This window comes from Eubalaena glacialis, chromosome 19, assembly GCF_028564815.1.
Source record: "Eubalaena glacialis isolate mEubGla1 chromosome 19, mEubGla1.1.hap2.+ XY, whole genome shotgun sequence".
Lineage (NCBI taxonomy): Eukaryota > Metazoa > Chordata > Mammalia > Artiodactyla > Balaenidae > Eubalaena > Eubalaena glacialis.
In genome coordinates this window covers 16,697,509-16,724,037 of record NC_083734.1, presented here as the reverse complement: position 1 = coordinate 16,724,037, position 26,529 = coordinate 16,697,509, and the positions used below count along the sequence as shown (strand labels likewise).

General features: G+C 57.8%; 1 protein-coding gene across 6 annotated transcripts in view; it reads right to left on the bottom strand.

Annotated features, from left to right (window-relative positions):
- The window catches only part of MYO18A (myosin XVIIIA), a 95,036-nt gene that overhangs the window by 10,408 nt on the left and 58,099 nt on the right, over positions 1-26,529 (bottom strand). For 5 of the 6 annotated variants that reach the window (XM_061176609.1, XM_061176610.1, XM_061176613.1 and 2 more), the window contains 25 exons: positions 24,740-24,881; positions 24,419-24,578; positions 24,020-24,206; positions 23,454-23,697; positions 20,686-20,795; positions 17,453-17,518; positions 14,267-14,395; positions 13,396-13,539; positions 12,917-13,006; positions 12,666-12,785; positions 12,356-12,467; positions 11,797-11,924; positions 11,317-11,471; positions 9,396-9,519; positions 9,107-9,307; positions 8,438-8,548; positions 7,861-7,965; positions 7,447-7,593; positions 6,970-7,083; positions 5,486-5,602; positions 5,214-5,297; positions 4,634-4,771; positions 2,361-2,546; positions 1,835-1,974; positions 1,012-1,056 (listed from right to left, as the gene is read on the bottom strand). In XM_061176609.1, coding sequence (XP_061032592.1) covers positions 1,012-1,056; positions 1,835-1,974; positions 2,361-2,546; positions 4,634-4,771; positions 5,214-5,297; positions 5,486-5,602; positions 6,970-7,083; positions 7,447-7,593; positions 7,861-7,965; positions 8,438-8,548; positions 9,107-9,307; positions 9,396-9,519; positions 11,317-11,471; positions 11,797-11,924; positions 12,356-12,467; positions 12,666-12,785; positions 12,917-13,006; positions 13,396-13,539; positions 14,267-14,395; positions 17,453-17,518; positions 20,686-20,795; positions 23,454-23,697; positions 24,020-24,206; positions 24,419-24,578; positions 24,740-24,881 — 3,299 coding nt within the window. The remainder of the gene's footprint in view (positions 1-1,011; positions 1,057-1,834; positions 1,975-2,360; positions 2,547-4,633; positions 4,772-5,213; positions 5,298-5,485; positions 5,603-6,969; positions 7,084-7,446; positions 7,594-7,860; positions 7,966-8,437; positions 8,549-9,106; positions 9,308-9,395; positions 9,520-11,316; positions 11,472-11,796; positions 11,925-12,355; positions 12,468-12,665; positions 12,786-12,916; positions 13,007-13,395; positions 13,540-14,266; positions 14,396-17,452; positions 17,519-20,685; positions 20,796-23,453; positions 23,698-24,019; positions 24,207-24,418; positions 24,579-24,739; positions 24,882-26,529) is intronic. The other variant, XM_061176612.1, reaches the window with a different exon arrangement.

The following is a 26,529-nucleotide window of genomic DNA, read 5'->3' as shown; positions in this document are numbered from 1 at the left end:
CTGAATCGCGGGGGAACAAACAAACGGAGACAGAACGGCAGGGGATATTAATTGCGTGTGACAACCGGGCTCCAGGGGCCCTCTATCACTGTTACACACTATTACATTTATCATTAGCGCTCACGGAGTCCTTTGCGCTGCCGCCAGCCCATCCTGGCCAGGGGAGGAGGCCTGCCAGGCAAGAGAGAGTGGGGGAGGAAACCCAAAGCGGTGCTAGAACAACAACCTCCAAAGACCAGCCCTGTCGGACCTGAAGGAGGATCGCCCCGATCTGCCTGAGGGCCCGCACATCTGCCCCAGCTGCCCAGCTCCCACCCAGAAAGAAGGAAACGGACAGGGGGTGGATTTACTGGGCTTCCCGCCACCTGACTGACAGCAGCACAAATGCCTGGGGCCTCCTTCTGCCCAAGGTGCCTGCGGAGAGTAAAGTAAACACATCTGGCTGTGTTCCCCTCCCCTGCCTGGATGCTTTCTCCCAACAAGTAACTGTTGGATGTCCCTCAACTTCTACCCTTGTCTGCCAAAAGAAGGTGGCGGACCTTTCAAAATGAAACATACCCACTTCTTTCAGGCAGCTCAGGCTCCAAAGGAGCCCAAGGACGGGGAGAAATCCAGCCCAAACAGACTTTTCCCCAGAGAAAGAGGCCGGGAAGCGGCTACACTTGGTTTCTGATGGGGCAGAGGCTGAAGCTCAGGAAGGCAGGCTGTGGGTACCACCCAATGAGGTTGAGCTCTCCTTTCTGACGGAGCCCCCATCCTGCCGACCAAGGATGTGGGGGCCAGTGAGCCTTCCAGGTGGAGCACCCTTGTTGCCTGCGCTCTACAGGGCGCGGCCTGCCCCCTTGCCTCCTTTGGGACAGAGTGAGCTGTGTTAGCATGAGGGACTAGCTCAGAGGAGGAGAGGAGGCTGTGTGTCCACATGCGACATGCAGCAGGGCGGGAGCCCAGGGTTAGGGGGAGGTTAGACACCACGCGAGGAGAGGCAGAGAGCGCGTGCGCTCCAGTCCTCACGGTTTATTCTTTCTTTTCTGATACTTTGTCACCATGTCCTGCAAACTAGAAACAGAAAGAAAATGGTGGGCAAGGGGGCCAGAAGAACACAGAAAAGTCAACCAAGGTGGACCCCTCAGCCGAGGACCCCTCCTTCCTCAGCAAGACAAGGCTGTGGCTGGCTGAGACCAGGAGGTGGGACAGTGCTGTCCTCAGAGGGAGGTCCAGGCCGCCTGGGGCACCATTCCCCTGCCCTAAAGGAGCACGCTCCCTGGGCATCCCAGGAGCAGGATGGGGCCTCGGCCTTCAGGTGGGATGGGGGCAAGTCTGGGAGGGTCTGCTCAGGGCAGCCTTGGGAGCTTCTCCAGGGCCTGACCCCACCCCCACTGCCAGTCTGCCTGCCTCGTGACTTCCTCCTCAGCCTAAGACTACAAATCTCTCTCCTAAACCATTCCCTGGGTGGGTCTTATGTGAGAAAAACTCTGGCACGGTAACAAGGCACCAGGGCCCTTAAATCTCTGCTCTCCCCAGAGTGGGGCAGGCACCATCAGAAATGCAGCTAAACGGGGGAATAACTCATCTTGAATGGGCAGAGCTGGAGAGCCAGGTCCCTGGGAGGCCTGGGGAGAAGGACAGGGAGGAAGTGGGGAGGGTGTCTCACCCGGGCAGCAGCTGTCCAGCCCTCAGCTGCTGCAGGACGGGGTCCATGCTGGGGTCTGGCAATGAGGGGAAGGGGGGCTGGAGGCTCAGTGGTGGGGAGACCCAGATTGCAGCTGTTCTACCTGGTCTGGAGGCAGTCAAGAGGGCCTCCGAGCCGGCCACGGTTGCCATAGAGGCCCCTCACCTGTTGATGAGGTCCTCGTTCTCATCACTCTCCATCTCGTCCTCAATGGCGGCCTGCAGGTCCCCGATGCGCTTGAACGCCAGTTTCAGATCAGCCTGCAGGCTCTGGTTAGCAGCTTCCAGACTCTCCAGATCCATCTCCTAGGAGGGAGAGGGGGCAGTCCAGTCCACAGGAGGGCTAGTCTCTCACCCAGCTGCCCCAGAAAAGGCCGGCTTCCAGTCTCTCTGGGCCAGGCAGCAGCTATGTGGGTGCCGCTGAGAACCTGCAGAGCTTTGTCTGCTCTGCTGTTGCTGGGCTGTTGAGGCCTGGCCTTGCCTGAAGGAGACTCCGGTACCACCCTTGGCCCCTGGCCTGCCCTTAGGCTTTGTGGACTGTGTTCTTGACATGTTCTCTTCCCTCTAATTCTGGTTTAGAATTAAACCATGGTTTCTTTGCAGCCCACCTCCACAAGCCCACGGGGGAGGTGTGTGCTTAGCAGCATCTCAGAGGGCTGCCAGCCTCAGGCCTCGTGGGTAGGGGGCATTACCAGTTCATGCTTCTTGCGGCTCGCCTCGGCCTCCTTCCTGGCAAGCTCGCCCATCTCCTCCTTGGTGTCCCGGAGCTGCCGCTGCAGCCGCTTGTTCTGCTCCTTCTCCCGGTTCTCAGCCGCCGTGCGCTGATCCCGTTCCTCAGTCAGCTTCTCCATGTTCTCCTTGAGCCGGCCGGCCAGGCTCTGGACAGGGAGGTGGGAAGAGAGACCATCAGCCAGGCAGGGAGCGGGGTGTGGCAGAGCTCCAGAGTCAGGAGGCCTGGGTCCAGCTCCGGCTGCCCCGCTCACTGGCTAGGTGCACAAGCAACGAAAGCCCTCGGAGGCGGCTTCCTTTGTCCTTCTGTAAAAAAGGGAGAATAACACCTATTCCCCAGGGGTCTTTTAAGGCCCGAATAAAGTAATGTATGTGAAGGGACTCTGGAAGATGAAAGGTGCTATCATCATCATTATCACCACCTAGGTCGGAGGAGAGCTCTGGCTAGAGTCTGGGCCTGTCCACACTGATGCCATGTGTGGGGCCTCCACGGGCAGCAGGGTTTCCCTCAGAGACCCTAAAACCAGAAGCTCCAAAAGCTAGGGCCTGTGCTCAGAAGTAAATGGCTTTACTGAGAATTCTGGATTAGGAGGAGACTAAACAGTCATCACATGCCAAACACAAAGCCATTCCTCTAAGCCTGATGAATCTCTCTTTCCCCAGAAACGTGAACACATTTTCCCCTTCTGCGCCATAGGATGCTGAGCAAAAAATGCCCTGGAGATTGGGGCAGAGTGTGAGGGAAGAACGCTGCTTCTGGTCCTAATCCTGGTTCTACCACTGACTGGCCGTGGGGTCGCCACTCTCAGGCCCCCAGCCTCTATGTCTCTAAAATAAGGCTACACCTCTAAGGGCTGTATGTGTTTAACATTCTGTGCGTCTAAACCACAGTACTGCCTTTCTGAGCAGAAGGGAAAATGAGAGAGTTGAGGAAAGCGACTGGGGCCCACGAGAAAAGGAGGCAAGTGCAGCAGGTCTGTCCTATTTTACATCCACCAGACCAATGGCCTCCTCTGTCCCTTGATAGCTTTGGGGCCTTAGGCAACCTACTTAACCCTTCCTGTGTGTAAAATGTGGATCAAAATATTACCAAGGCAGAACACGGACTATTACTAAGTCTCCTTCACTCTCTCTAGCTCTCCGGAGGACTGTGACCCTGTCCTGGGAGGTCCAGCCATATTTTCTTCGAAGGTCAAGGGTACTAATGCCCTCCGATGCCCACTGCCAGCTCCACAGTCACCGATTTCCATCCCCACCCTCCTTCCTGCTCCACCGACTCAGGGGTTAATGTGGAGGTGGCAGGGATGCTCCTCAGCACCCACACCATGAACATACTTCTCATGAAGGCCTGTCAGTGCTCAGACAGATGTCTACATGCTTGGGACGGAGGAGGAGAACTTAAAATAGGGTGAGAGGGGTGTAAACCCAGAGAGGTCATTCTGCTGGCCTCTTTCTTCCTACCTGCTCTGCTGGAGAGGGAGGGGCTGGAGCACGCTGGCTTCAGGAGAGTGGAACCGAAAGGATTAAATGTGGAGGTTGGAGATTACAGTTGGGAGGAAGGAGGGGTGGAAAGAGAAGATGGAGGTGAACAGAAAAAGGAGAAGAGTCAAAGGGAAGAGGGTGAAAAGTAGAGGGAGAGGACAAATGGGATGGGGAGAAAGGAAGAAATAGGTCAGGGTAAGAAAGGGAATGAGATTGGGGAGAAAATAAACAGAGGGAGAAGAAAAAATGGGGCAAAAATGGAGGAAAATGAAGAGGGAAGGAGAAAAAGCAGAGAATGCAAGCATGGGAAGAACTGAGGAAAAAAGGGAATAAAAAACGGGAGGGAGAGAAAGAGCGAGCGGTGAGATGAGAGGACGGACTCCAGCCCTTGCAGAAGTGGCGCCATCCGCTGCATATTTATGACCCTGCCGGAGAGCGAGTGAGGGGACCGGCGAGGGGAGTGCACGGTGGAGGAAAATATGAAGACGAAAAGCTAAGCTGCTCTGGTCCCTTGGCAGAAAGCAAGCACAGAGTCAGAATGTAAAGCAGGCAGGCTCCGCGGTGCGCAGAGAGCAGGCCTGGCGAGCGGGGGAGAAGGCACCCGCCCCGTCAGCTGGCCTGGCAGCTTGGTAGAGGCCTCCGTGGAGCAGAAGCGGCTGCCGGCCTGCCGGGCCCTGCTGAGCATGCGTGGCTCCAGCCGCTGGGGCCGCTCAGCCCTGCCTGCTGAGGACTGGACGAGGAAGTGTGCACCCACCTCCAGCCGCTTCACTTGGGTCCTTTCGAACTCCAGGCGTGTCTCCAGCTCCCGGATCTTAGCTTCCTGCCTGCTCACCAGGGACCTGTCCACCATGGACTGCTCCAGGAACTCCACTTGGCTCTGGAGGGCTTGTAGCTGGGGGGTTGGGGGGGGCAGGAAGGGAAGAAAGAACTGAGCCTGGAATGGGAAGGGGCAGGTTCTCCCCCCCCCCCACCCCCCACCCCAGCAAGATCACCATGGTGACTAGAAGGCTGAGGGAGGGAGGGATGCACAAGGAGGTGGAAGGATGGTGCCCTGAGCCAGGGCCATTCCCCATCTGGCCCTGCGCGGGCACAGATTTTGCCCTTTGGAGAGAAAAGAGAAAGCTAAGGACCAGAGAGGGCATAGAAATGCGAAATGAGGCAGCTGAAGCCAAAACGTCTGCTATGATGACATGGCTCCAAGCCTAGGCCTCTGCACTTCCTGACGCTGACTGATGGCAGAGAGAAGCATGTGCTTGCCTGTGAGCTTGGGAGTTGGTCCCCACACACAGTGACCCTGGCACCCTCTCTCTACCAAGGGAGGCCCTGGTCCCCACCTTCTCCTGTAGCTCTTGCTTCTCTTTGTTGGCTTCTTCTAGCTGAGCCTGGAGATCATTCATCTGAGCCAGATCCCGGGAGGCCTGGGAAAGGAGAGGGTGCTGAAGCTGGATCCCCCATGGGCACCAAATCCATCCCACCCCACCCCACACTGAGGCCAGAGCACACAGGCACCATGACCCCCCAAAGAAGCGGCTGTGCCAGGGACCTAGAGGAGGACCAGAGGACAGTGCTTCTGCAGGGTGTGGTGGGGCACTCCTGGGCAGGGTACCTGAGCCACGGCTGCCTTGTGCTTCTTCATCAGCTCATTCATGTCCTCCTGGTCCTCCTCCAGCCGGCTCTGGATCTCATTCTTCTCACGCTGAAGGCGGCTCAGCTGCTCCTCCAGCTGGACAGAGGCAAAGACAGATCAGAGAGCATCAGGCCTGGCCTGCCTGATGGCCCTCGGTGGAAAGACTGAACCTCCCTATGCCACCTCCAATGGGACGGGGTGATGATAGGGCCAGGCCCACCCGCTGGAGGAGGTTCCAGGACCAGTGATGCTCAGGGAACTGCCTGTCCGGCCGTGGGCCAGGGAGCGGAGGGAAAAGGGCTGTCTTTGCAGCTGAGGCAGACCCTGGGCTAAATGACAGCTGCTTTCTGACAGCTCTTCGGAGGCTAATGAGAAGGCAGAAAAGGTCTGTCCAGAACCAACGACCCATCATCCTAGCACTAGCGTTCAGGCCCTAACCTGTGCGCACTCTGCCCCCTTCAGGCCCCAAGGAAGGACCCCTCAAATCTGTGAAACTCTCCTGGCATGTTTCTCCTGGGACTGCCTGCTCCCTGGCCATCCAGCGCCCACAGCCAAGTCCACTCCTGGGGGGGGAGGAGAAGAGACAGCCAACAGCAGCTTCAGGAAATGAATGAATCTATTAGCCTGTAATTCCAAACCAAAATGACTGCGTTGGCTCCTTCTCTGCCCCATCCATCTTGTTACCGGGACATGGGGAGCTGCGGAAGACTCCGCCAAGAAATTTATTAACTCGGATTTAAATAAAATGGTAATTTTATAACAGCCTTTTTTAACACAATTAAGGAATTTGAATTACTCACCTGAAAACTGCTGAGGAGCATAAATGTCACGGGGATAAATCAAGCCCAGGAGATTGGCATCTCTCAGCAGTCAGGTGACTAGCTGGGGGGCCAGGGAGCCCAGAGCCAAGCCCAGCCTCCTCCCCTGCCCCATTCCCTGCCTGAGGAGGTACCGATGGCCGATGGCCGTATCCCAGTAATGATTTTTCGGCCGATGGATGGGCCATGGGAGAGGTGGGGAATTAAAAGGGAGGCATTAAATAAGCGCTCTAATTAGCTGCCGCTTGGGCTTGTCAGTGGGCTGGCCAGGGGCAGGGGAGGGAAACGGAGCCATCTCATCTTCTTATCGGTGCTTCTGCTAATCTCAAGGTACCTGTTTACATCCCTCAGCCGCATTAGCTGCCTATATTTATGGTGTTGGGGCCGGTGGCCAAGCTCCCACAGGCAGGTGGTTAAATAGGGAGATGGGCCCTTGCTGGCTCCCTCCTCCACCTCACCCCCTCCCAGGCCTCTGCTCTGAGTGGGGAGAGGCAGAGGAGGGGAGGCCTGCTCTCGCCGCAGAAAGCCCTGGCGTGAAGGGACCGGGCTGGGGAATGAGCCCTGTTTGGGGTAAAAGCAGCCACTGTCACAGCTCCATTCTCCCTCAGACCCCCGAGCCTGGCCCGGCACACCCCGCATCCTCACCGCCGTCTTGGCTTTGGCAATGTCGTCAATCTGCAGGTGCAGGTCTTCGATCTCCACCTCCATTGCTTTGCGCGCTTTCACGGCTGCTGCACAGGTGAACTCTGACTCCTCCAGCTGGACAGAGAGCCACCCCCGCCCCAGGGAGAGATGTCAGCCATTCCCTGGGGGCAGGAGGGCTGTGCAGGAGGCTCACAGGGGAGAGGGAACCCAGGAGCTCTCCTTCTCCTCTGTTTACTTCAGACCCCAGGGCTGTGATGTGTTGTGTGTGTACCGGCATCTCCTCCCGTGACAGGGGTGGTGGATGCTAAGCCCGTCCATACCATCCTGGGCTTGACAGTCATGCATATAGCATGCGCAGACCCTGGGGAGTCTGGCTTCTCCCCACTTCCCTGTCACCTCCCTTCCTGAGGATTCAAGAACCACTGACAGGGCCAGGAGGGAGAGAGAGAAAGCTGATGACTTCCTGTCTGCAGATACCTGGTTCTTCAGCTGGGCGATCTCCCTCTTGCTGGGTGCGTTGTTCTTCAGGTGGTCCAGCATGATCTGAGCATCTGCCAGCAGGGCCTTGGTGCGCTTCAGGTCTTTCCGGAGCCGCTTCTCTGACTCAAAGTCTCGCTGGTTCACCTGGGTGGACACCAGAAGCTGGGGCTCTGGGCTCTGCCCCGGGGCCTCCTCCTGTCTTCCCCAAGCCCACTCCTCACCCTACCCTCACTCTCAGAGATGCCTAATGAGCAATGACAGAGGAAGTGCCAGGATTATGCCAGCTGGTGAGAAACCCCAGTGTGCAGTGGATGTGATCACCCATCCCACAGGTGATGACAGCGGGCCCTACGGAACCAGCACCCCTCCTGTTCCCAGCTCTCCCTGCGGCAGCCAGCAGTCTCCACTCACCTGGTCACTGAGCGTGGCCACCTTGTTCTCCAGCTCCCGCTTTTCCCGCAGCACCTTCTGCTTGTCCTCATACTCCTCCTCGAGCTGTATTTCCATTTGCTTTAACTGGGAACAGGGGCCCATTCGTCCCTTCAGTGTCTGGTGCCAGCCAGCCCCTTCCCTGCTGGATCCTCCCACCCCGGGAAAAGAGTGAGGCAGCGCTGAGCATGGATGACCCCAGAGGGGCAGACCCTGAATTCAAAGTTCCTAGGGCTTCAAAGCAGCCTGGGAGGGAGAGGAGGGATGGCAGGCCATGCACAGGGGCCCAGGCCCGTGTGGGAGCCCTTGCTCCAGAGCCCTTGTGCCTGCTGCTTGGCACAGAAAGCAGGGGGCATTAACTCCTCAAGGGCCTGAGCTTCTCTACAGACCCTGAGAACACACATCGCAGCCAATGCCAGGATCCCGAGCGGAGATTCCTGGTCCTGAATAGCAATGGAAAATAGTGTGGCTAAGGTAAAGAAACAGAAAAGCCCTTACTTCAAAGCAGTGATGGGGGAACCGGCATTTATATTGGACAGGTAAGTGCCCATTGCTTTACCTTTTTCTGACATGACTGCCGGGCCTCCTCCACCTCCTCATCCCGACTCTCCATCTCCTTGGAATGGGTCTGCCTCATCCGCTCCATCTCCATCTCGAGCCGCAGCTTGGCCTGGAGGTGGGTGGGAGTAGGGACTGGGTTTCTTTCCCAGCAGCACCCTGACCCTTCCCCACTGCACCCTGATGGGCTGCTCTCCCCAGGCTTGGGAGCAGGGAACGTCTCCCTTTGCTCCCACCTTGTTTCTATGGCAAGTGGCTTCTCCAGAGAAGCTGAACTCCTTTACTAGATGTCTGGCACAGGCCCAGAGAAGGCTGCTGGGGGTGGGGGCAGTCCTGCAGCTTTTCCACTTGGCCTCCAGGCTCTAGCTTAGCTCCCTGAACTGACGTGGTAGCTCAGTGGCAGGCTGGATGGGCTCATGGCCTTCCTGCTGCCATGCACTCTGAGCCCCTCACCAGTGGAGTTCAATTAAGATCCGTTCTTGTGGAAAGTACCATGAAAGCTTAATTATCTTAACACTGTGGTTGGCACAGATCAGGTGCTCCCTCAATATTTTGTGAATAAGAGAAGGAATGATGGATTGAATTTGGGATCTTGTCCTCCTCCGGCCCACACCCAGAGGAGGTGTAGCTGTGGGGACGGCAGTGCCTTCCTCAGCCAAGCCCTCAGCACCTGCTCCAGCATCTGGATGGTCCCCGCCTGCTCATCCAGCTCCTCCTCCTGATCCTTGACCTTGGCCTCCAGGTCTCGGAGCTGTTTCTTGACCTTGGCCAAAGAGGCCTCATCCTTGGACTCTTGGGAAGAAATGTCCTGGAGCTCAGCCTCCAATGACACAACCTTCTGGGTGAATCCCGCAATGTCCATGTCTTTTTCCTGGAGCAAAAGAGAAGATGAGGCTGGCCCTGGGCTGGCCCGAGCCTGTGATGGGGTTGGGGTATGGATGATGGGAAGCCCCACGCACCTCCATTTGCTGCTTCAGGCTGAAAGCCTCGGCGAGGAGCATGTCCTTCTCCCGCTGCAGCTTCTCCCGCTGCAGCTTCTCCCGCTGGGCCTCCTCATGTGCCTGCGAGAGCTCACTGTCAAACCTGCGAGGGAGCGTGGCCATGGCGGCTCCATCAGATAAGGGAAGAGTCCAGGTCTCCAGCACCCAGAGGCCGCCAGGAAGTGGTGCCACAGATATGGACAGGACCCGTCAGGGGGAATCATGCAGCCTGAACTTGGGGCCAGTGGTCAGGTGACATTCAGGGGTTACAGGTCAGGCCACCTAGGCCCTGCTGAGCAACCTGGTCTGGGATGGGGTGGGTAGGGAGTTCATCAAACAGGTCCAAAGAGTCTTTTCACCAGGTGGGCCTCAGAGGGAACCACAGACTGCTTCCAGGGAAGAGGTGGACAGACTCTCCTCTGGCATTAAGTCTCGACCTTTTCCCTTTCAACAGATCAAAGAATGGAAAGAGGGACCAGGGCGAGGGCAGAGCGGGCATCAGAATGGGTAGAAATGGACGTCCTGCCTTGTCTAACTCACTTTCTACAGTTCAGTTTGGCAACTTTAGATGGAGCAGCTGGCTGCTGCCCCACCTCTCAGCACCAGGCCCTGGCCAGGCCCACCTGCCCCAGCAGCACCCCTGTCACCCCCAGGACACCCCACACCAGGCTGGAGGCCCCAGTCCCACTGTGCCCAGCTGGCAGCGTGCTTCAACGGGCACACGGTCCACGGTCGGGGGCCTCTTTCTTCACTTCTCCACTTCCCAGCCTTCCATTTCCTGCCCAGTGACGCTACAGAAGGAGCAAATTGCTGAAACTCCTCTTACCACCTTCGCTGAAGAGCTAATCGGCTTCCTGTCGAAAATTGAACAGCTCATCCCCATCCCAGCTCCACATCAAAAAAAAAAGTAAGAAAACTCCGGGCAGCTGAAACCTAATAACGTGCCCAGCGGGGAGTGCAGCGAGACGGTAACTAGGCCGAGCTGGCACTGTCATGGGGGTGCTCTGAGCGGGGGCAGGGTGTCCCGCTAAGGGTGTCTGCCACTAGGTAAAAGGGAAGGTGGGGGTAAAGATGAGAACTAGGGAAGCAGAGAGTCACAGAGCTGGGAGGGAGAAATATAAGGCCTTCCTACCTCCCCTCACTCTCTGCAAAGCAGCAGCCAGGCAGGCCCGAGTGAGCCCAGGAGGCCAAGGGTAACCCTGGGTCACTGAAAGGACTCAGCCCTGCAGTCCTCACCCCCAGGGGCGTGGGTGTAGGGCTGCCCTTTCACAAAGGCGACTGGTGCCTCTGCTGAGAACCCGTCCCCTGCAGCGGGGAACCGGGTGCCGTTCCCACCCCCTGGGGCACGCTGCTGTTCCCAGGGTGTGTGGGTTCCTCCCTGTTACTAATAAAGGCATCCCATTCCCATCCCCAGCCAAGGAAATTAATTTAGATTGGATTTTCTCCTGTGAGGGCTACACCTCCCCCACTTTGTGTCATTACCATAACGAGATGGAAGTGGCACGATAGTTTAAAGACATTAGTCGGGAGAGTGTGTTTGTGTAGCTGAGGCAAGGGAGAGATGGGGAGCCGGGCGAGGGCAAGAGGCAGGGCCGCCGTGGAGTGGTTCCTGCACGGGCCCTGGCTGACACCCATCCTTCCTGGCCCCAGGCAGGGTGACAGCACATACTGAGGGGAGCATGTCCGAGAGCGAAGGCCTGAGCAGGCTGTCAGTGGGGCTGTGGTCTGCGTGCTCCTTAGGAGTGAGACCCTGACTCACATTCCAGGATGAGTGACCATGCAGGCAAAGCCCCTGGCCAAATTCAGGCCCCCTCTTCTCTCCTCCCTGGAGGGAGGCAGGGAGCCCTGTCTCGGGCTGCTCTAGGAAGTCCTCTGCGTCCAGGGCAGGGGACCCACCCACCTCCTCTGTTTCTTCTCCAGCTCGTGGTTGCGGACCTGCTGGCCCTCCAGGTGCAGCTTGGTGTCCTGCAGCTCGGCCGTCAGCCGCTGGCACTTCTTCTTGAGCTGCTGCAGGGCCCGCTGGCTCTCATCACTATCTGCCTGCAGGTCTCCAAGCTAGGGGGCGAGATGGGGTGCAGGGTCAGCAGCCATTGAGAGGCCCAGAAGTATTGGTCGAAGAGGTGAGGAGAAGGAAGTGGGTGAATGAGGGGGAGATGTGGGGATGAGGGATGAAGTCAGGGTCGTCCAGGGAACCACTCTGAACGATAGTTTGCCTTTGGTTGTCCCCTGAACCGAGAGGCGAACATGTCAACCCTTCCCTATTGCTCCCAGGGCCTGCCTGGCTCCGGCCATTCCCTGGGCCAACATGCGGCACCGAGCCCCTCGCAGCTTCTCCCCGCTCCTCCCAGGCACAGCCCGCCACTCCCTCCTCCAGACTCACCCGCCTCTCCAGCTGCCTCCTGTTCTGCTGCTCCACCTCCAGCTTGTCCTCAAACTCCTGCTGGAGCCGCTTCTTGGTGAAGTCCACCTCCCGCACCGCTCGCTCATACTTCAGGCGCCACTCGCCACCTGTGGGGTGGGGGCAGACGAGGGAGGACTGAGCGGCTGAGAGTCCCCGAGAAGGGGCCGAGGGGACGAAGGATGGGGCAGCAGGTGGAGTCAGCTGGAGGGACTCAGAAAGGTCCCTGGAATGGTGGCTTCCTCACAAGGCAGAAGGAGCCACTAGCTGGGAGAAACCTAGAGAGGGTGATGTGGCCACGTGCGCTGTCTTCTCCCCAGGGACCGCCAGACCGTGGTCCTCAGACATCATCATTATCATGGCTGTTACCGCCCTCCACGATAATCGCCTGCACTTACTGGCACCTCTACTTTCTCATCAATTTATTTCACGTAGCCTTAAAACAGCCCTATAGACAGGAGACAAGGGGTGTGGTTTCCTAGGGGTGGGCATCAGAGCTTGCCACTCAGGCCACTTCCAAGTCCTCCAGCCTCCGACCCACCTGTGTCATCATCATCCACTTCCCCGTTGATCTCAGCTGCCCGGATGAGACGGGCCTCCATCACCTCCATTTCCATCACCTCCATTTTCTTCTTCAGTGCATCATACTGGGTCTGCAGAAGAGGAGGTTATGAGGTATGCCGTTCCACCCCCTCACTCAGTACCACCTGCGCCCCTGAACCGCCGAGACCACAGTCATAAGCTTACCCGGGGCAGACAGGGGTGCTGGGCCGGTGGCAGAGGTGCCACCTATCATTGGGGGAGCAGTGGGCACTAGAGTGCGGCAGCCGCTAGCACGGTCCTGCCCTCACCTGCAGCTCCTTCATCTCCTTCTCAGCCCGGAGCCTCTCGGCGGTCTCCGCGTCCAGCAGCTGGGAGGCGGACTCTCCCGTGTTACGTTCATCCGTCAGCTCCGATGTCAGCTCTGAGATCTGGGGTTGGGGGAGGGAGTCGCCACCAGTTGAACTGCCTGCCTCACTCAGCTGGAACAGCAGTGGGGGGCCGCCTGGGCTGGGCACCCTGCGGAGGTGGGCCGGTCTGTCTGGTGCTGGGAGGCACTCACCCGGGTCTCCAGCCGGTCACTGCTGAGCCGCAGCTCGTTCCGCTCCTTCTCCACCTTCTCAAGCTTGCTCCTCAGCTGCTGGATCTCTTCCTAGGGTGCAGTAAGGCGGGCAAAGTGAGCCAGAGGCACTGGAAGAGGTTGGGGCCCAGGAGCTGCACCCTTGGGGTGAATGAAGCTGGTGGAGCTCGGGCCGGGACACAAGGGAACTGTAAGCCACTGCCTCGCTGGGGCTCCATCCCTAGACCCTTCCCCATATGCTGAGGATGCTTGAGGTCTTATCCTAAGAGGATACCCAGCGGCTCAGCCAGCACCCCAGAGGGACGCCTTCTGTTTGCTGGGCATAGTTCAAGGATACCAGCTCTCTGGACTAAACAAAGGAGCACTTGGGAGCCCAAGACAAGCTGGCAAAACTCTTGCCCACGTGGATGAACTACAGCCCTTCCCTCCTGGCAGCGTGGCCTTCCCAGGCTGTTACGTACGTCTTTGTTCCGGATCTGCTCCTCCGACAGCTGTACCTCAATGAGGGGTCGCACCGTGGTGAAGAGCTTCCACCAGGGCCAGTCCTTCACCCCTTTGTTCTTCTTGATGTTCTTCTGCACACAGCGAATGGCCAGGTCTTGGATCTAAGTTGGGGTGGGGCGTGGCACATAGCAGGCTCTCAGTCCTGAGCCCACCAGGACCCTCCCCACCACCAGCTCAGCTGCTGGGCTGCTCCTCTGGCCACCTGACCCCGAGTCAAACACTCCCTAAGCCACCCCTTGCCCCCAGCCTCCCTCCGTCCCTTAGAGAGTGGGCGGCAGACAGCCCGGCCCTGGGAGCACCGCACCGGGCGCTAACTGCTCCGCCATCATTAGGAATAATTTCGTCTGCTTTATTTGCTGCCTGATTATTTCCAGCACCCCGGCCTAGATGTGCTATAAAACCTAATCTTGCTGAAACACAAGAGTCGGCGGTACTGGCTGTTTTATGGACTTGCTAATAAGAAAAGGAGTCGCTGACGCAGCTCCTTAATCTTCATGGAGCAGCCTATGATCCAGAGCCCACCTTTGCCCGGGCCCTGCTCCCCACCACCCTAGCCCTCGGACCAGGCCACACAGCCCCATCGCTGGGTACACGAGCACTCTCGCTGGCACCGGGGAGCTGCCCATCCCCTGCCCTGGCCCAGGGCATGCTGCCCCTGGGATGTCCAGCCTCTTCTCCCCCAGATAACGATAACTCATAGCCCCACAACCAGCCTTCTGGCCCGCACGTTCCCTCAAGTGTCCCTCCCCCCCCGACCTGCCCCCCCAAGGAGCTCAGCTCTGCCCATCTAGGCTGAGGAGTGGGACGGGGATGTCCCTGGAGCAGCACCTTTTTCTTCTTGAAGTGCTGACGGGCCAGGTAGCCCCTGCAGGCTGCCTGGAACAGGGTCAGGTTCCTGCTGGTTTGTTCATCCCGCTGCTCCTCCAGCCGTGCCAGTGTGCCTGCCCGGAAGAACACCTGTGGAGAAGTGGGCCAGGTGAAGGTGGGAGCCTGGGCTGGGGGCAACCCGGTGGAGGAACAAGCAGCTGGCACAGAAAGCCAGCAGGCCCAGAGCGTGGCCCTTGGCCTGGGAAGAGCCTGAAAATCCCGGGGTCTACGAGGAGGGAGGAAGCAAGAGGCTGAGGGAGGAGGGCCAGGCTGGGGGCTGGGGAGGCTTTGGAAGGGGAGGAGCAAGGTGGGAAAGAGATGAAAGGAGAGGGAGGCCGGAGGGAAGGTATCTGGGACAAGGAGGACATGAAGCGGTGGCCGGTCACATGGGCAGACGCCCCTCAGCAACACCTGTGGTGGCTTCTTCCCCCAGGGCTGCCAGCAGCACTGCCCACACCCCTGTACCCACGGCCACAGCAGGCCCAACCACAGGCTCCAGCCGCCTCAGGCCTCCAGCTGCCTGCGATCAGGCGGATGGTGGTGTATGTGTTTAAGAAGGAAAAGGCCCAGGAGGCAGTGTGCAGAGAAGGGGGAGGCCGGGGAGCGGGCCCCTCCTCTGCATCCTCCCGGCTCCGTTTCATGTCGGACTGTCTCCTCTTTCATGTGCCAACACCCTGCCCCCACACCCAGGTTTCATCTCGTGAAAGAGCCAGTGGGGTGGGTGAGGGTTGGCCCAGGCGAGGGATCTGTCACACGGGTTTGGGGGCTGGAGGGCAGGCGTGAGAGGAACCAGCTGGATGTCCCCACATCCAGCCTTTCCTCTCACTCTTCGGTGCCCTGAGCTGGGACTGGGTAAAATGTTCTGTGCTAAGAGAAGAGGGGGGAAACCGTCAGGTGAAAAAAAGACTCTAGTATCCTTGGAGAAGGCAAAGGCCAGCTAGGTATACATCACCTCCACCTTGCCCAGAAGACAGAAAATTCCCTTTTGTGGGGCAAAGAGAAGATGTGAACTCCACGGGAAACATTCAGAACCAATAGGCACGGTGTCCCCAGGCCTCCCTCCAGGGAAGAAGTGGGGAGAGAGCCCGCACTTTCTGCTGAGAAAGCTTTGCCTCTGGCAGGAACCTAGTCCCCCGAGGCTGGCCTGGGAGAAAGCCAGCTCAGTCCTCTGCAACACGCGGGGCTGAGCGCCTGGGATCTCCCGTGGGTCTCGAGCCCTATCTGAGCCTCCGTTTCCCACGATGCGTGAGCCTGAGATTCCACAGGGGTTGTGAGAGACCCACATCCCCCGAGAGGGTGGGCCAACATGCTAGTGGTCAGTCTGACTAGGCAGAAGTGAGGTGTCAGGGAGGGGGATGGAGAAAGGCCCAGAAACACACTGAGAAGCGAAAGGATGGTCTAGAGTCTAGAGCAGTGAGCCTCAAACCTCTCTTAACCGCTGTACATTTGTGGGGTTGAGTCTTTTTGAGTATTAGGTGACATCTCAGGGCCACCTCTCCCCGTGAAACACACCTATCCATACACGTTTTACAAACAACATCAGGAGGCTCTCAGACACCCAAACTTCCTTGCCTGAACCCTCAGGGTCCTGTGGGCTCAGGTTGAGACCCCCTTTCCTCTGAAGCAATGGGACAAACACACAGGGAATCCTCACTCACCAGCCAGTACTAACCACAGCCCAGAAGCCCTGAAACTTCTCTCCCAAACCAGATGTCAGCAAACATCTGACTTTGCCCCTAATTCTGCTCTGAGCATGAGTGGGCCCTGGGGTTCTCCTGTTTCAGCCAGGCACCTGGGATGATGCAGAGAGTCGGAGATGGCAGCTGGGAAGAGGACCAGTCTGTACAGGCCTTCTTCTATCCAAGACATACCTTGGAGGAGATGCCAGCCCCAAGGCCAGCCAGCAGCGGCACAGCCAGCCAGAGATGACAGGAGCCCACACAGGGAGAGAGCAAGAGGCTGCAGTGAAAAATCTGACTGCAGGCTTCCCAGGGAGGAAGCTCAGCTGGCTGCTCCTGAGCTTAGAGACAGGTGGGGAGGAGGAGAGCAAGAAGGTGAGCCAGACAACGGCAGAGACCAAAACCAGAAAGGTGACATGGAAAGAGGGTGGGACCACAGAAGGCACAGAGAACAAGGAAAGAAGCAGAAAATAACAGGATCTGAAACCAAGGAATAGAGACCAGCAGGGACAGCCACGGCCAAAAGGAAAAGGATAAACCAGGGACAGCACAGACAAAGATAGAGGCAGGGGACAGGAAACGGATCCCCAGTGAGGGAGGGGGCAGAGGAACCAAAACCATGACTCAGAACGCAAAGCAGGGAGAACAGAGCTGACAAGCAATACGCAAGACTTTTTTGCGAGCATCCCCTTCCACCTCATACTCCCACGAGTTCCTTCCCTCTCTGCTGACAGATAGACAGTCCAGAACCCTCCCGGTGGCTCCCAACTGCTCTCCGTCCCACCTTGGCCCTTGAAGCACAAACGTGGATGCCACCTGTCAAGCCTCCCAGTCTCGGGAGAGAGGGGTGCCCAGACTCCCTGCCCCGCGGGAGGGACGCTCGGCTGGCCCTTTGGTGTGGAGCGATGCGGCAGACTGGCACCTGGGGCCAGGTGTGCCTGCCTTTTATGCACGACGTTCCATTCAGGTGAGGAATTCGGCCTGTGGACAGGTGGTGGTGGCACAGCCTCACCAAGCCCTGCTTGCTCTCTGGGACCCTGGCAGCCCCAGATGACTCACCAAAGGAGGCTCTGCCTTCCTGCCTCTCCCGGCTCTCCCTTCTGTCTTCCCCATTCCCCACACCAGGACTCAGGCCAATTCAGGGCCACCTTCTGACCCACTCCCTCCTGACATCACAGAGGTGTTCCTCGCACTGAACAAGCCAGTTATTCAGAGGGAGGGAGAGTCAAGTTTGCTGCAGCTGGAGTATTTTACTTCCTGGCCCCCAGCCCTGAAGGGGGCAGCTTGAGAGGAATGGCAGCCCCAGAGTGCCTGGGGGGGAAGGGGGCTGGCGGGGGCAAGACCCAGCAGGGGCCCCAGGAGACTCCTGAAGTTGGACTGAGCAGGGAGAGCAGGAGGGGAGGGGCAGCCATCTGGACAAGTGTGACCAGAGAGTGAGGGCGGCTGCCTTCCCGTAGGGACAACTCACCCGGCTCAGGCCCATGCAGCAGCTGCTCTGCTCCAGGTCCAAGGACTCCAGCAGCTCCTCCACCGCCTACAGAGAGATGCCTCTGTCAGGGAGCCCACCCGGGGACTCCCCACCTCCACGCAGGGCTTCGCCACTCAGCCCTTCCCGTCCTCCGTTCAGTCCGCTATTTATTCAGCGAGCACTTTCGGTGGCTTCCGCAGCGTCAGGCCCTGTGCTGGATTCCGGGGATATAAAGATGACTGCAAGAGGAACACGCTATCTTGTTGGGGAGCGAGACAAGAAAATTGGTGAAGTACACAGAGGAGGAGGCATCTAAGCCAGACAAGGGAGCTGTGGAAGGCACCCGGAGGAGGTGTTGCTTGTGCCGTCTTTAGATACAAGTAAGAATTAGCCAAAGTAGGGGTGAGGGCATTTCAGGCAGAGGGACTAGCATGTATAAAGGCCTGAAAGCATAAGACAGCAGGGAGCACCGAGGAAGCTCCAAGCAGTTCAGTATAACTGGAGAGTGCGGCGGGCAGCAGTTAAGGGGCAAGTAGATAGGTGGGCAGGGGCCAAAGGACGTGAGCCTGTGTGCTCCGAGAGCCCCTGGAGGGTTCTCTCGGGGAGGGGCATGGTCAGATTTGCTCTTGATAGAAATCCCACTGGCACATGAGTGGAGGATGCATGGACCCCTTAGGCAGGAATCCGTAGGAGAGAAGGCTAGAGCCTGACCCAAAGGGAGGAGAGGAGGGGGAGATGCGAGAGACCTTAAGGAGATGAAGCTTTGCCCGATGTGGGGGAGGGTTAGACGAGAGGGAGGAAGCTAGGGACACATGGAGGTTTCTGACTTGTGTAGTAATTAGTTACTGGTGCCATTCTCCAAGGTAGGCAATACAAGAGAAAGAATAGGTTTGGGAGGAGATATAATCAGTTTGGTGTGAGCGTGCTGAGTTTGAGGTACTATAAAGGCGTACAGGTAGAGCAGCCCAGAAAGCAGCTAGATAGAAATGCACGTCTGGAGTGGGAGAGAGGCCTGGGCTAGAGGCATTGATCTGGGAGTCATCAATATATATGCGGTAATTGAAGTGATGGGTGTGAATGAGGTTGCCCAGGAAGAGGGTGTAGAATAGAAAACAGGTAACGGCCAAGGAGGGAGTCTTAAAGAAGAGAGAGACCTTTACTTCAGGGGCATGTGAAAGAAGGGAAGCTTAGAGGGACTGAGAAAGAGAGAACAGAGAGACAAGGGGAAAACCAGGAGCGGCAGCAAAGAAGCTGAGCAGAGAATGTTTCAAAAAGAACAGAGCTGTCAACAGTCACATGTTGGCAAGAAGCACAGAAAAGTGCCCATTAGCTCTGGCAACATGGAGGGCGTGGGAGGACAAGACCAGTCCCAGGTGTAGGGGTGGCAAGCAGGCAGCTACCGGGGGAGGAATGAATGGCAGTGGAGCAGGCGCAGCAAGAGGAAACTAAGTGTCGACGGTGCAGGGCACGAGGGAGGGTTGATGGAAGGCTCCTTTCTGAACGTAACGTCTGTGGAACGTTTCTCCACTGAGAGAAGAGCCGGCGGCAGAGAAGGAGAGGCCGGAGGAACAGGAGAGAGAGAAGACGTATCGCTGATGGAGCAGGTCTCCAGAGAGACCAAAGGGAATGGGTTCCGAAGCACAGGAAGAAGGGACTGGACGAGGGGAGGGAGGACACCTCTCCCACCCAGACAGGAGGGCTGGGGAAGAAGGAGGCACCTGGAGAGGAGTGTACAAAGGCAGGAGGAAGTTGGAGCCTCGATTTTATTAGCGTTTGGAGGCAAGGTCGACTGCTGGGAAGGTGCAGTGGGGGAGGATTTGAGGAGAAAGATGGAGAATGGAATAGCAGAGAAGGAGCTCGGAACAGGGGCCAGGTAAGGATGGAGCACGTGGAAAATGGGCCCCAAGGGTCCAGTGAGCCTGGAGACCAGGAACCTATAGGAATTCAAGTCCCCGCAGTTGTATAAATTTCTCCCACAGCCCTTTGGGAGCCCCAGGCCGAGGAGAGCAGACGCCCAAAGGCAGCCCTTCAGGGCTGGGATTGAGCAGGGAATGTGCTATGGGAGGCTCAGGAGAGCTGAGGGTGATGAAGGCCGAGTGACCGGAGGGCTGGACCACGGCGTCGAGACTGAGAGGAAAAGGAAGTGAAGTCAGAAGGGAATGGACAGAGCAGAGAAAATGGAGTGGGGTCCAGAAATGAGCGGTGTTGATGGAGTCATAGAGCGGGTGTCCTGAGAGGAAGAAAGGGGTCAGATGCACAGGTAGGAGGCTGTGGTGAGAGATTTCAGGAGCGGAGAATTTCCAGCGATGATGAGGTGCTGGGTGTAGCCATGAGGGGGAGGCGGGAATGGAGGTCAAGGGTGAGAGAGAAGGGGGGGTGGGTGGGTCATCTATAGCCACACCAAGGTCACCCTGGACACTGGCAGGTCCCGGATGGAGAGGGTAGGGAGAAGGTCTTTGAGGCCTCCATCAGTGTGGGTCTGTGACTCGGGGGGCAGCAGGAGGCAGGGGGCTTCCTGCCCTGGTCTGCACAGTATTCTCTCTTTGAGGAGAGCCGTCCTAAGGCCTGAGATGCCTTCCGAGTCAGGCTGAGTGCCTGAGGCCAGAGCACAGTGCAGGAGGGTTCCTCGGCTCAAGGAGCCCTTTGGCTCTCTGAGGAGTTGCCTCTGGGGGTCAAGGTGACAGCCGAGAATGGCAGGGAGACATCCCTTCACACAGCCAGGAATTCACCAACCTGGCTGACAAGGGGCCTGCCCTGGGAGCCTTAGGCTCACCCTGGCACCAGGAAGGTGTTGCCACATCAATCTTCCTCCAAGGAGGGATGCCTGCCCCTCCCCTAGACAGCTTCCTGCTGAAGGAACTAGGCCCTGGTGTGGAGGTCAAGGCTGAGGGGCCTGGGTGCTACCAGTGGGGCACCCAAAACACTAGTTCTAATCTGCCACCTGGGAGGCTCTTGGGTGATTGTCTGGCTCACCAGAGAGCAGACACCCTCAGCTCGGGCCTTTAAAGGGGGTGGCTCTTCTGTGATTCCTACAGTCCGTCCGTGCCCCGGGCTGCCTTCCCCCCACCGCCATAGCCTGGCTGCCATGTGTCCCTGGCCTGGCCCTGGTTGGCCCAAACCAGGCACCTGAGCCAGGGCCAGCCTGGCTCTCTCTAGGGGAGGAAGGGCAGCTGCCTGGAGGGGTCTGAGCAGAGGGAGGAGGGTCTGGCGGGGCCGTGGGGACCCAGACCTACCCGTTTTTCATCCACCACAATGTAGTTGCGCCCGTGTTTCTTGGTCAGGTGCGGGGCCAGGACGTCGAAGCGGCGGCGGAACTCAGAAAACACCATGTGGTCAGGGTAACCTAGGGAGAGAGCGGCCCGGAGCCAGGCCCGTCAGCCTCGCCTGCTCCCAGAGCCCCCAACAGCCACTGGTGCCCAGGCAGAGTCACCTGAAAGGGAAGAGACTGCGGGGGGAGGAGAGCCCGCGGTCGAGGTCACCCCGGGAAAGGAGAGTGGAGAGGAAGGAGGCAGGGGCGACGGACAGGAGGCGGGAGGACAACCGGGCTGCCCCATGCTGGGACGGCAGGGATTAAACAGGGAACAGGTTCTTTTAGAAGGAAGCAACTTCCTTGTCAGTGAGGATGCAAACGGGGGACGGCTGACCACCCGGAAGGAATGCTATGGAGATAAGAGCCTGGATGACCCCTAAGATGCTTTCTAGCCTCCAGGTCTATGACTCCGTGATAACCCAGAGAACGATGTCTTGAGGACTTAATAAGAAAAAAAAAAAAAAAAGAAAATAGGGCATCGGAGAATAGCAGGGAGGAGAAGTGCAAGGGCTTAGGGTTGGAATCCTGCCCTGGCTCTTGCTATCATGTGACCTTGGACCAGTCACTCAACCTCTCTGAGTCTCGGTTTCCTCATCTTTAAATGGGGGCCCTACCACTTAGCCTGCATGGTAGTCATGGTGCTTAAATGAGAAAATGTGTAGAAAGCACAGCTTGGCTCACTTGGTGGGTGTTCAGAAAGGGCTCCCCTCCTGCCCCTTTCCTGACCTTGGGCCCTAGGCCAGGTGACCAAAAAGGCTTGTAGATTCCATTTCCCTAAAGAGTGTTACTTCTAACAGAGATTCCCTACTGTCTGGGCTTGAGGCTGGGGCAAGGTCAGGATTGTGGCCAGCGAGAGGTTGCCCTGAGGCACCCCGAGGACACCAGAGCCCACGGCAGTGGACCAAGAGACCCACTCCCATAGAATCACAGAATTTCAAACCAAAAAGAGGTCTTAGACCGGATATAACTCAGCCTCCAGACGTGGAAACTGAGGCCTGAGAGGGGGAGTGACTGGCTTGCTCAGGGTCACAAAGGCTGCGGCTGGAGGCAGAGCTGGACTCCAAACCCAGGCTCCTGACAGCCCGTCGGGGGCTCGCTCCACCTCAGCGGCCTAGCTGGCTCTGGGAAGCCTTCCAACTGCGAGATGGGGCTGATGCATGTGCCTGATGATTGAAACAGGAGGTGGGGGCCACTGAGGGGCCAAGACAAAGTGAGCTATTGATTGTATCTGAATTGCAATTAAATTGATGGGCCGGGATAGCAGGTCCGGATGCCTGGCATCTTAATTAATCATCAGCGCTATCGATGGCTGGGGGCTGGGGGAGGAGAGGGGGTCTGCTGCTGGCCTCATTGATCTGCTTGTCTGAGTAAGCACATTGATTTTGGTTCAGAGCGGTAACAATCTGGTTTTGAAATAATAAACAGCAACTCCTTATCAAGACGTGGGGACAGATCGATGATTTATTTAGAGCAGGGCTGGGAGCCCGCTTCCTGGCTTTGGCTGCTAAGGAAAAGTGACGGTGCCCCTGTGGAATGCCTCAAGGGGACCTGGCTGTGGGCCGGTGGGAGCCTGCATGCTCTTCTAGCTAAGGGAGAAAAGGGCGGAAACCTGGCAATTCTTAACTTTTCAGGCAAATGAAACCCTACTCAGAAACTGGTCTGGGGACTTCCCTGGTGGCGCAGTGGTTAAGAATCCGCCTGCCAGTGCAGGGGACACGGGTTTGAGCCCTGGTCCGGGAAGATCCCACATGCTGCGGAGCAACTAAGCCCGTGTGCCACAACTACTGAGCCCGCATTCCACAACTACTGAAGCCCACGTGCCTAGAGTCCGTGCTCCGCAACAAGAGAAGACACCGCAATGAGTAGCCCCCACTTGCCGCAACTAGAGAAAGCCAGCACAGTAACAGAGGCCCAACGCAGCCAAATATAAATAAATAAATCTAAAAAAAAAAAAAGAAAGAAAGAAACTAGTCTGTTTAGGTCAAATCCTGCTCTGCCACTCACGCGCTGTGTGACCTTGGGCAAACTACTTAACCTCTCTGAGCCTCAGTCACCTCATCTGGAGATGATACTAGTACCTACATCTTATGAAGTTGTTGGGAGGATTAAATGATTTACTGTGTGGGATGAGTTTAGAATAGTGTCTGGTATACTGTAAATGCTCTAAGGATGTTAACTACTATTGTTATCGTCCTGTCTGGCCCCTCGTCCAGGTGGGTCCATAAAAAGGGTCTGTCTGACCTTTCTTGGGAATTTTAAGTTCTTCAGAAAGATTTAGTACTTCATTTCTCATTGGGGGGCTGGCCCACTTTTAGAGGCAGTTGCTCCACGAGGACACTGAGTCTGCTGCTGTGGGCAGAGGTGACCCGTCCAAACCAGGGAAGGCGGAAGGAGGGAGCTGTGGGAACAGGGCATGTGGGCTGGGGAGGGGAGGGGATGAGGAGGGCTGGAATGTGGAAGGGAGAGGATGGTCAGCAGGCTGGCAAGAAAAAGAAAAAGGAACAGACTGGGCTGGAGAGATGCAAGGAGAGACCCCCAGAGGAGGCAGCAGCAGAGAAGAGAGATCTAGGGCCAGTCGGAGATGGGGGGGAGCAGCACCCCTCTAGCCCCACAGGCCCTGTTAGGGAGGTGGGGAGGGGCAGGGGCAGCTCTAGGAGGGAGAGGTAGGAGTTGAGAGGGAAGGGGCCCCACCTTGGCGGTACATGCGCACGGCATCAAGCAGGCGGGAGCCTCGAAGCTGGGCGCGGAGCAGGGGTGCATCCAGCTGCAGGAGCCCGGCCTCGCAGTGGTCTCCCGGGGGCAGGTCCAGCTCACTGCTGCAGCTGACTCTGCGGGAGTGGGCGGAACGGGGCTCCCCGGCCCAGCCCTCTGCCACAGGCAGGAAGCAATGCACGAAATGCAGCTTTGACTTCTTGATGGTGTCAATGAGGGCGTCCTGCCAAAGGGGAAGGGACAGCCTTCAGTGGGCTCTGACAGCCCGAGCCAAGAGACCAGGGACTGGCGCCAGCATCTCCACTCTGTGCAGGATGGCAGGTGTCCCACCCCTGGCTGGGCAGGACGTGCTAAGCCTGGACAACCCTTCCCGTACTAGGCCCGGGTGGCCACTCACAGGGGGTAGCACTGCAAGAGGACCCCACCAGCAGCAATCAAGGTGAGTGGGGTGCTGAGTGGGCACTGGTGACCTGAGTGTGCCCAGAAGGCCCCGGCCACCTGCCAGCGGTCGGGAAGTGCCCCAGGGCCTGCACTGGCACACTCACCACCTGCAGCTTAATCTGGATGCACAGGGACTTCTTCTTGACAGCCGCCATCCCTGTGGTGAAGGTCTTCCGCATGCTGGTGGCCCGGCGCAGCGCCAACTGCGAGCCGCCCTCCAGGCCCGCAATGGAGCCTGAGAGCACCGTGGCGCTGCCCGCCCGGCCCAGAAACAGGTTGCTGATGATTTTTCTGCCAGAGGAGGGGAGGAAAAGGAGGGAAAGAAGTCACATTCAGGCAGCAGTAGAGGCCGTTCCTTTTCCCAGCTCCTAGGTCACCGTGGCCAGGGGCCTGGGTTATCTGGGCTGGGGCTGCACGTCCCACACCCGACAGAGACACTACAGAGAAACCCTCAAACAGCAAGAAGAGAAAACTGGGGTGGGTGGACGGAGTGGTGTTCTTACTTCTGGGAGTCCTGCAGCAGCCGGGGGGCGTTCTGGGTGGCCGGGTTCTGCTTGGTGTAGCTCAGCCAGCCGGCCGTGTTGTACTCCACCCAGTTGGTGCCATGGCTGTGGCCCAGGAGAAAATGGTGCGGTTTGCTGCTGCGCAGGAGGGGGCTTTGGCCTGAGGGCGGGGCAAGCAAGGTTCAGGTCATCAGGGCACAGGTCCCCCAAAAGCCCATGGACTCAGTGAGCCCCCCAGGCAGTGCCAACTGGACCCATATATACATAAATGGGTTCTCAGGAGAGGAAGCAGAGGAGCTGCCCTCCAGGGGTGCCACCTACCTTTTCGGTCACCTTCCTGGGGGCCATAGTAGGAGAAAAGGCGCTCCAGGAGGGCATCCTCAGTGGCCCCTGGCACCAGCACCTCCTCTTCCAACAACCATAGCAGGCCCTTCGCCTCATCCGTGCGGGCCAGCGAGCGGACCTATGCAGAAGGAAAGAAATCCCGCAGTGTCACGTGGAGCTGTGTGAAGGGGGCTAGGACCTGTGGTCCCAACCGCACCCTATAAACATGCTACACAGATACACACACTACAGCTCCTGCCACTCATGGCTGACATTCTGTGGAGCAGGTGGCCAGCAAGGAGAAAGAGGGACCAAAAAGAGATCAGAGAGAAGCCCACGGCACAATCTGATTCCTAGGACCTGTGTCCTAAGTCCCCAAAGACTGAAGGCTTCTTATTAACGCAAGCTCACATCCAGAGCCTCTCCTCCATCCTCAACCCCTTGGAGATCAGGGGGGCTTGGGTGAGCCCCACGTTGCCCTCACTCTCTGGGCATCACCTCCCACGCAGATTAAAGGAGATAAGGTCTTTAAGGCCCTGAGCACAGGGCATGGCCCAAAGGAAGCTGTCAATAAGAGACAGCTGTGATTAACCCCGGTTCCCCGCCCCGAGAGGGGAGAACCCAGAGAGGGGAGAACCCAGAGAGGGCTCGGAGCACTGCAGGTGGGGTCACTACAGGGTCATAAACTCAAGTGCCAAAAGCCTAAGACAGTTGACTTAACGGCTGTGGCAGCCAAAATGGGCAGAGCTGGGGTGACTGGAGAGCAGGTGTCCCCAACTAAAGGGAACAGCCACCACTCAGCAGCAGCCAACTGCCGTCCTGGAAGAACGTTGGCCTAGTGTTGGTAAATCCTCTAGTTTTTCAAGAGAAGGTGGAAATACTGAATTCTGATTTCTAATTCCCCATGCAAGCCAAACAACTAGGTGTGAAGGTGCCTTTTCTATGGAATTCCCAGGTCTTCCTTGGGCAAGGAGGACTCTGGCCTGGCCTCTAGGGACTGGGGACAAGTGAAGTAAGAGAAGTGCCCTTTTCCCTCTTGGACCTAAGCTGCCCAAGGGAGTCTGTGTGCTGACCAGGAGGACACAGCAGGTGGCCAAGGACCGATGGGCAACTAAGGCCCCCGAGCAGCTGGAGCTGTATGGCAGGAATGAGCAAGAAGCCACTGGAGGGCTTCCCTGGTAGCGCAGTGGTTAAGAATCCGCCTGCCAATGCAGGGGACACGGGTTCGAGCCCTGGTCTGGGAAGATCCCACATGCCGTGGAGCATCTAAGCCCGTGTGCCACAACTACTGAGCCTGCGCTCTAGAGTCCACGAACCACAGCTACTGAAGCCCGCGTGCCTAGAACCTGAGCTCTGCAACAAGAGAAGCCACCACAAGGAAAAGCTCGTGCTCCGCAACAAAGAGTAGCCCCCGCTCGCCACAGCTAGAGAAAGTCCACGCGCAGCAGTGAAGACCCAACACGGCCAAAAATAAATAAATAAAATTAAAAAAAAAAAAGAAGCCACTGGATGGTGAGTGGCAGGCTGGGCACTGAGGGGCCCCCATGTCCAGAGGTGCAGCTGCCCGATGCTGAGGCCCATCAGAAAGGGGAGAGCAAAGGAGGGAAGGGATGGCCAAGCCCCATCCAAACACACTATCTGACCCACCGCTGTTCCTAAGCCAGCCGGGTCAACTTTCCCACACCTTCTGGGAATGGCAAAGGCTCTCGAGGGAGGCCTTGGCAGGAGACTAGGTGTCAGGAAGAAAAGCTAGCTTCCCTGGGGAGATGTGGGACTTGGGTACTTTA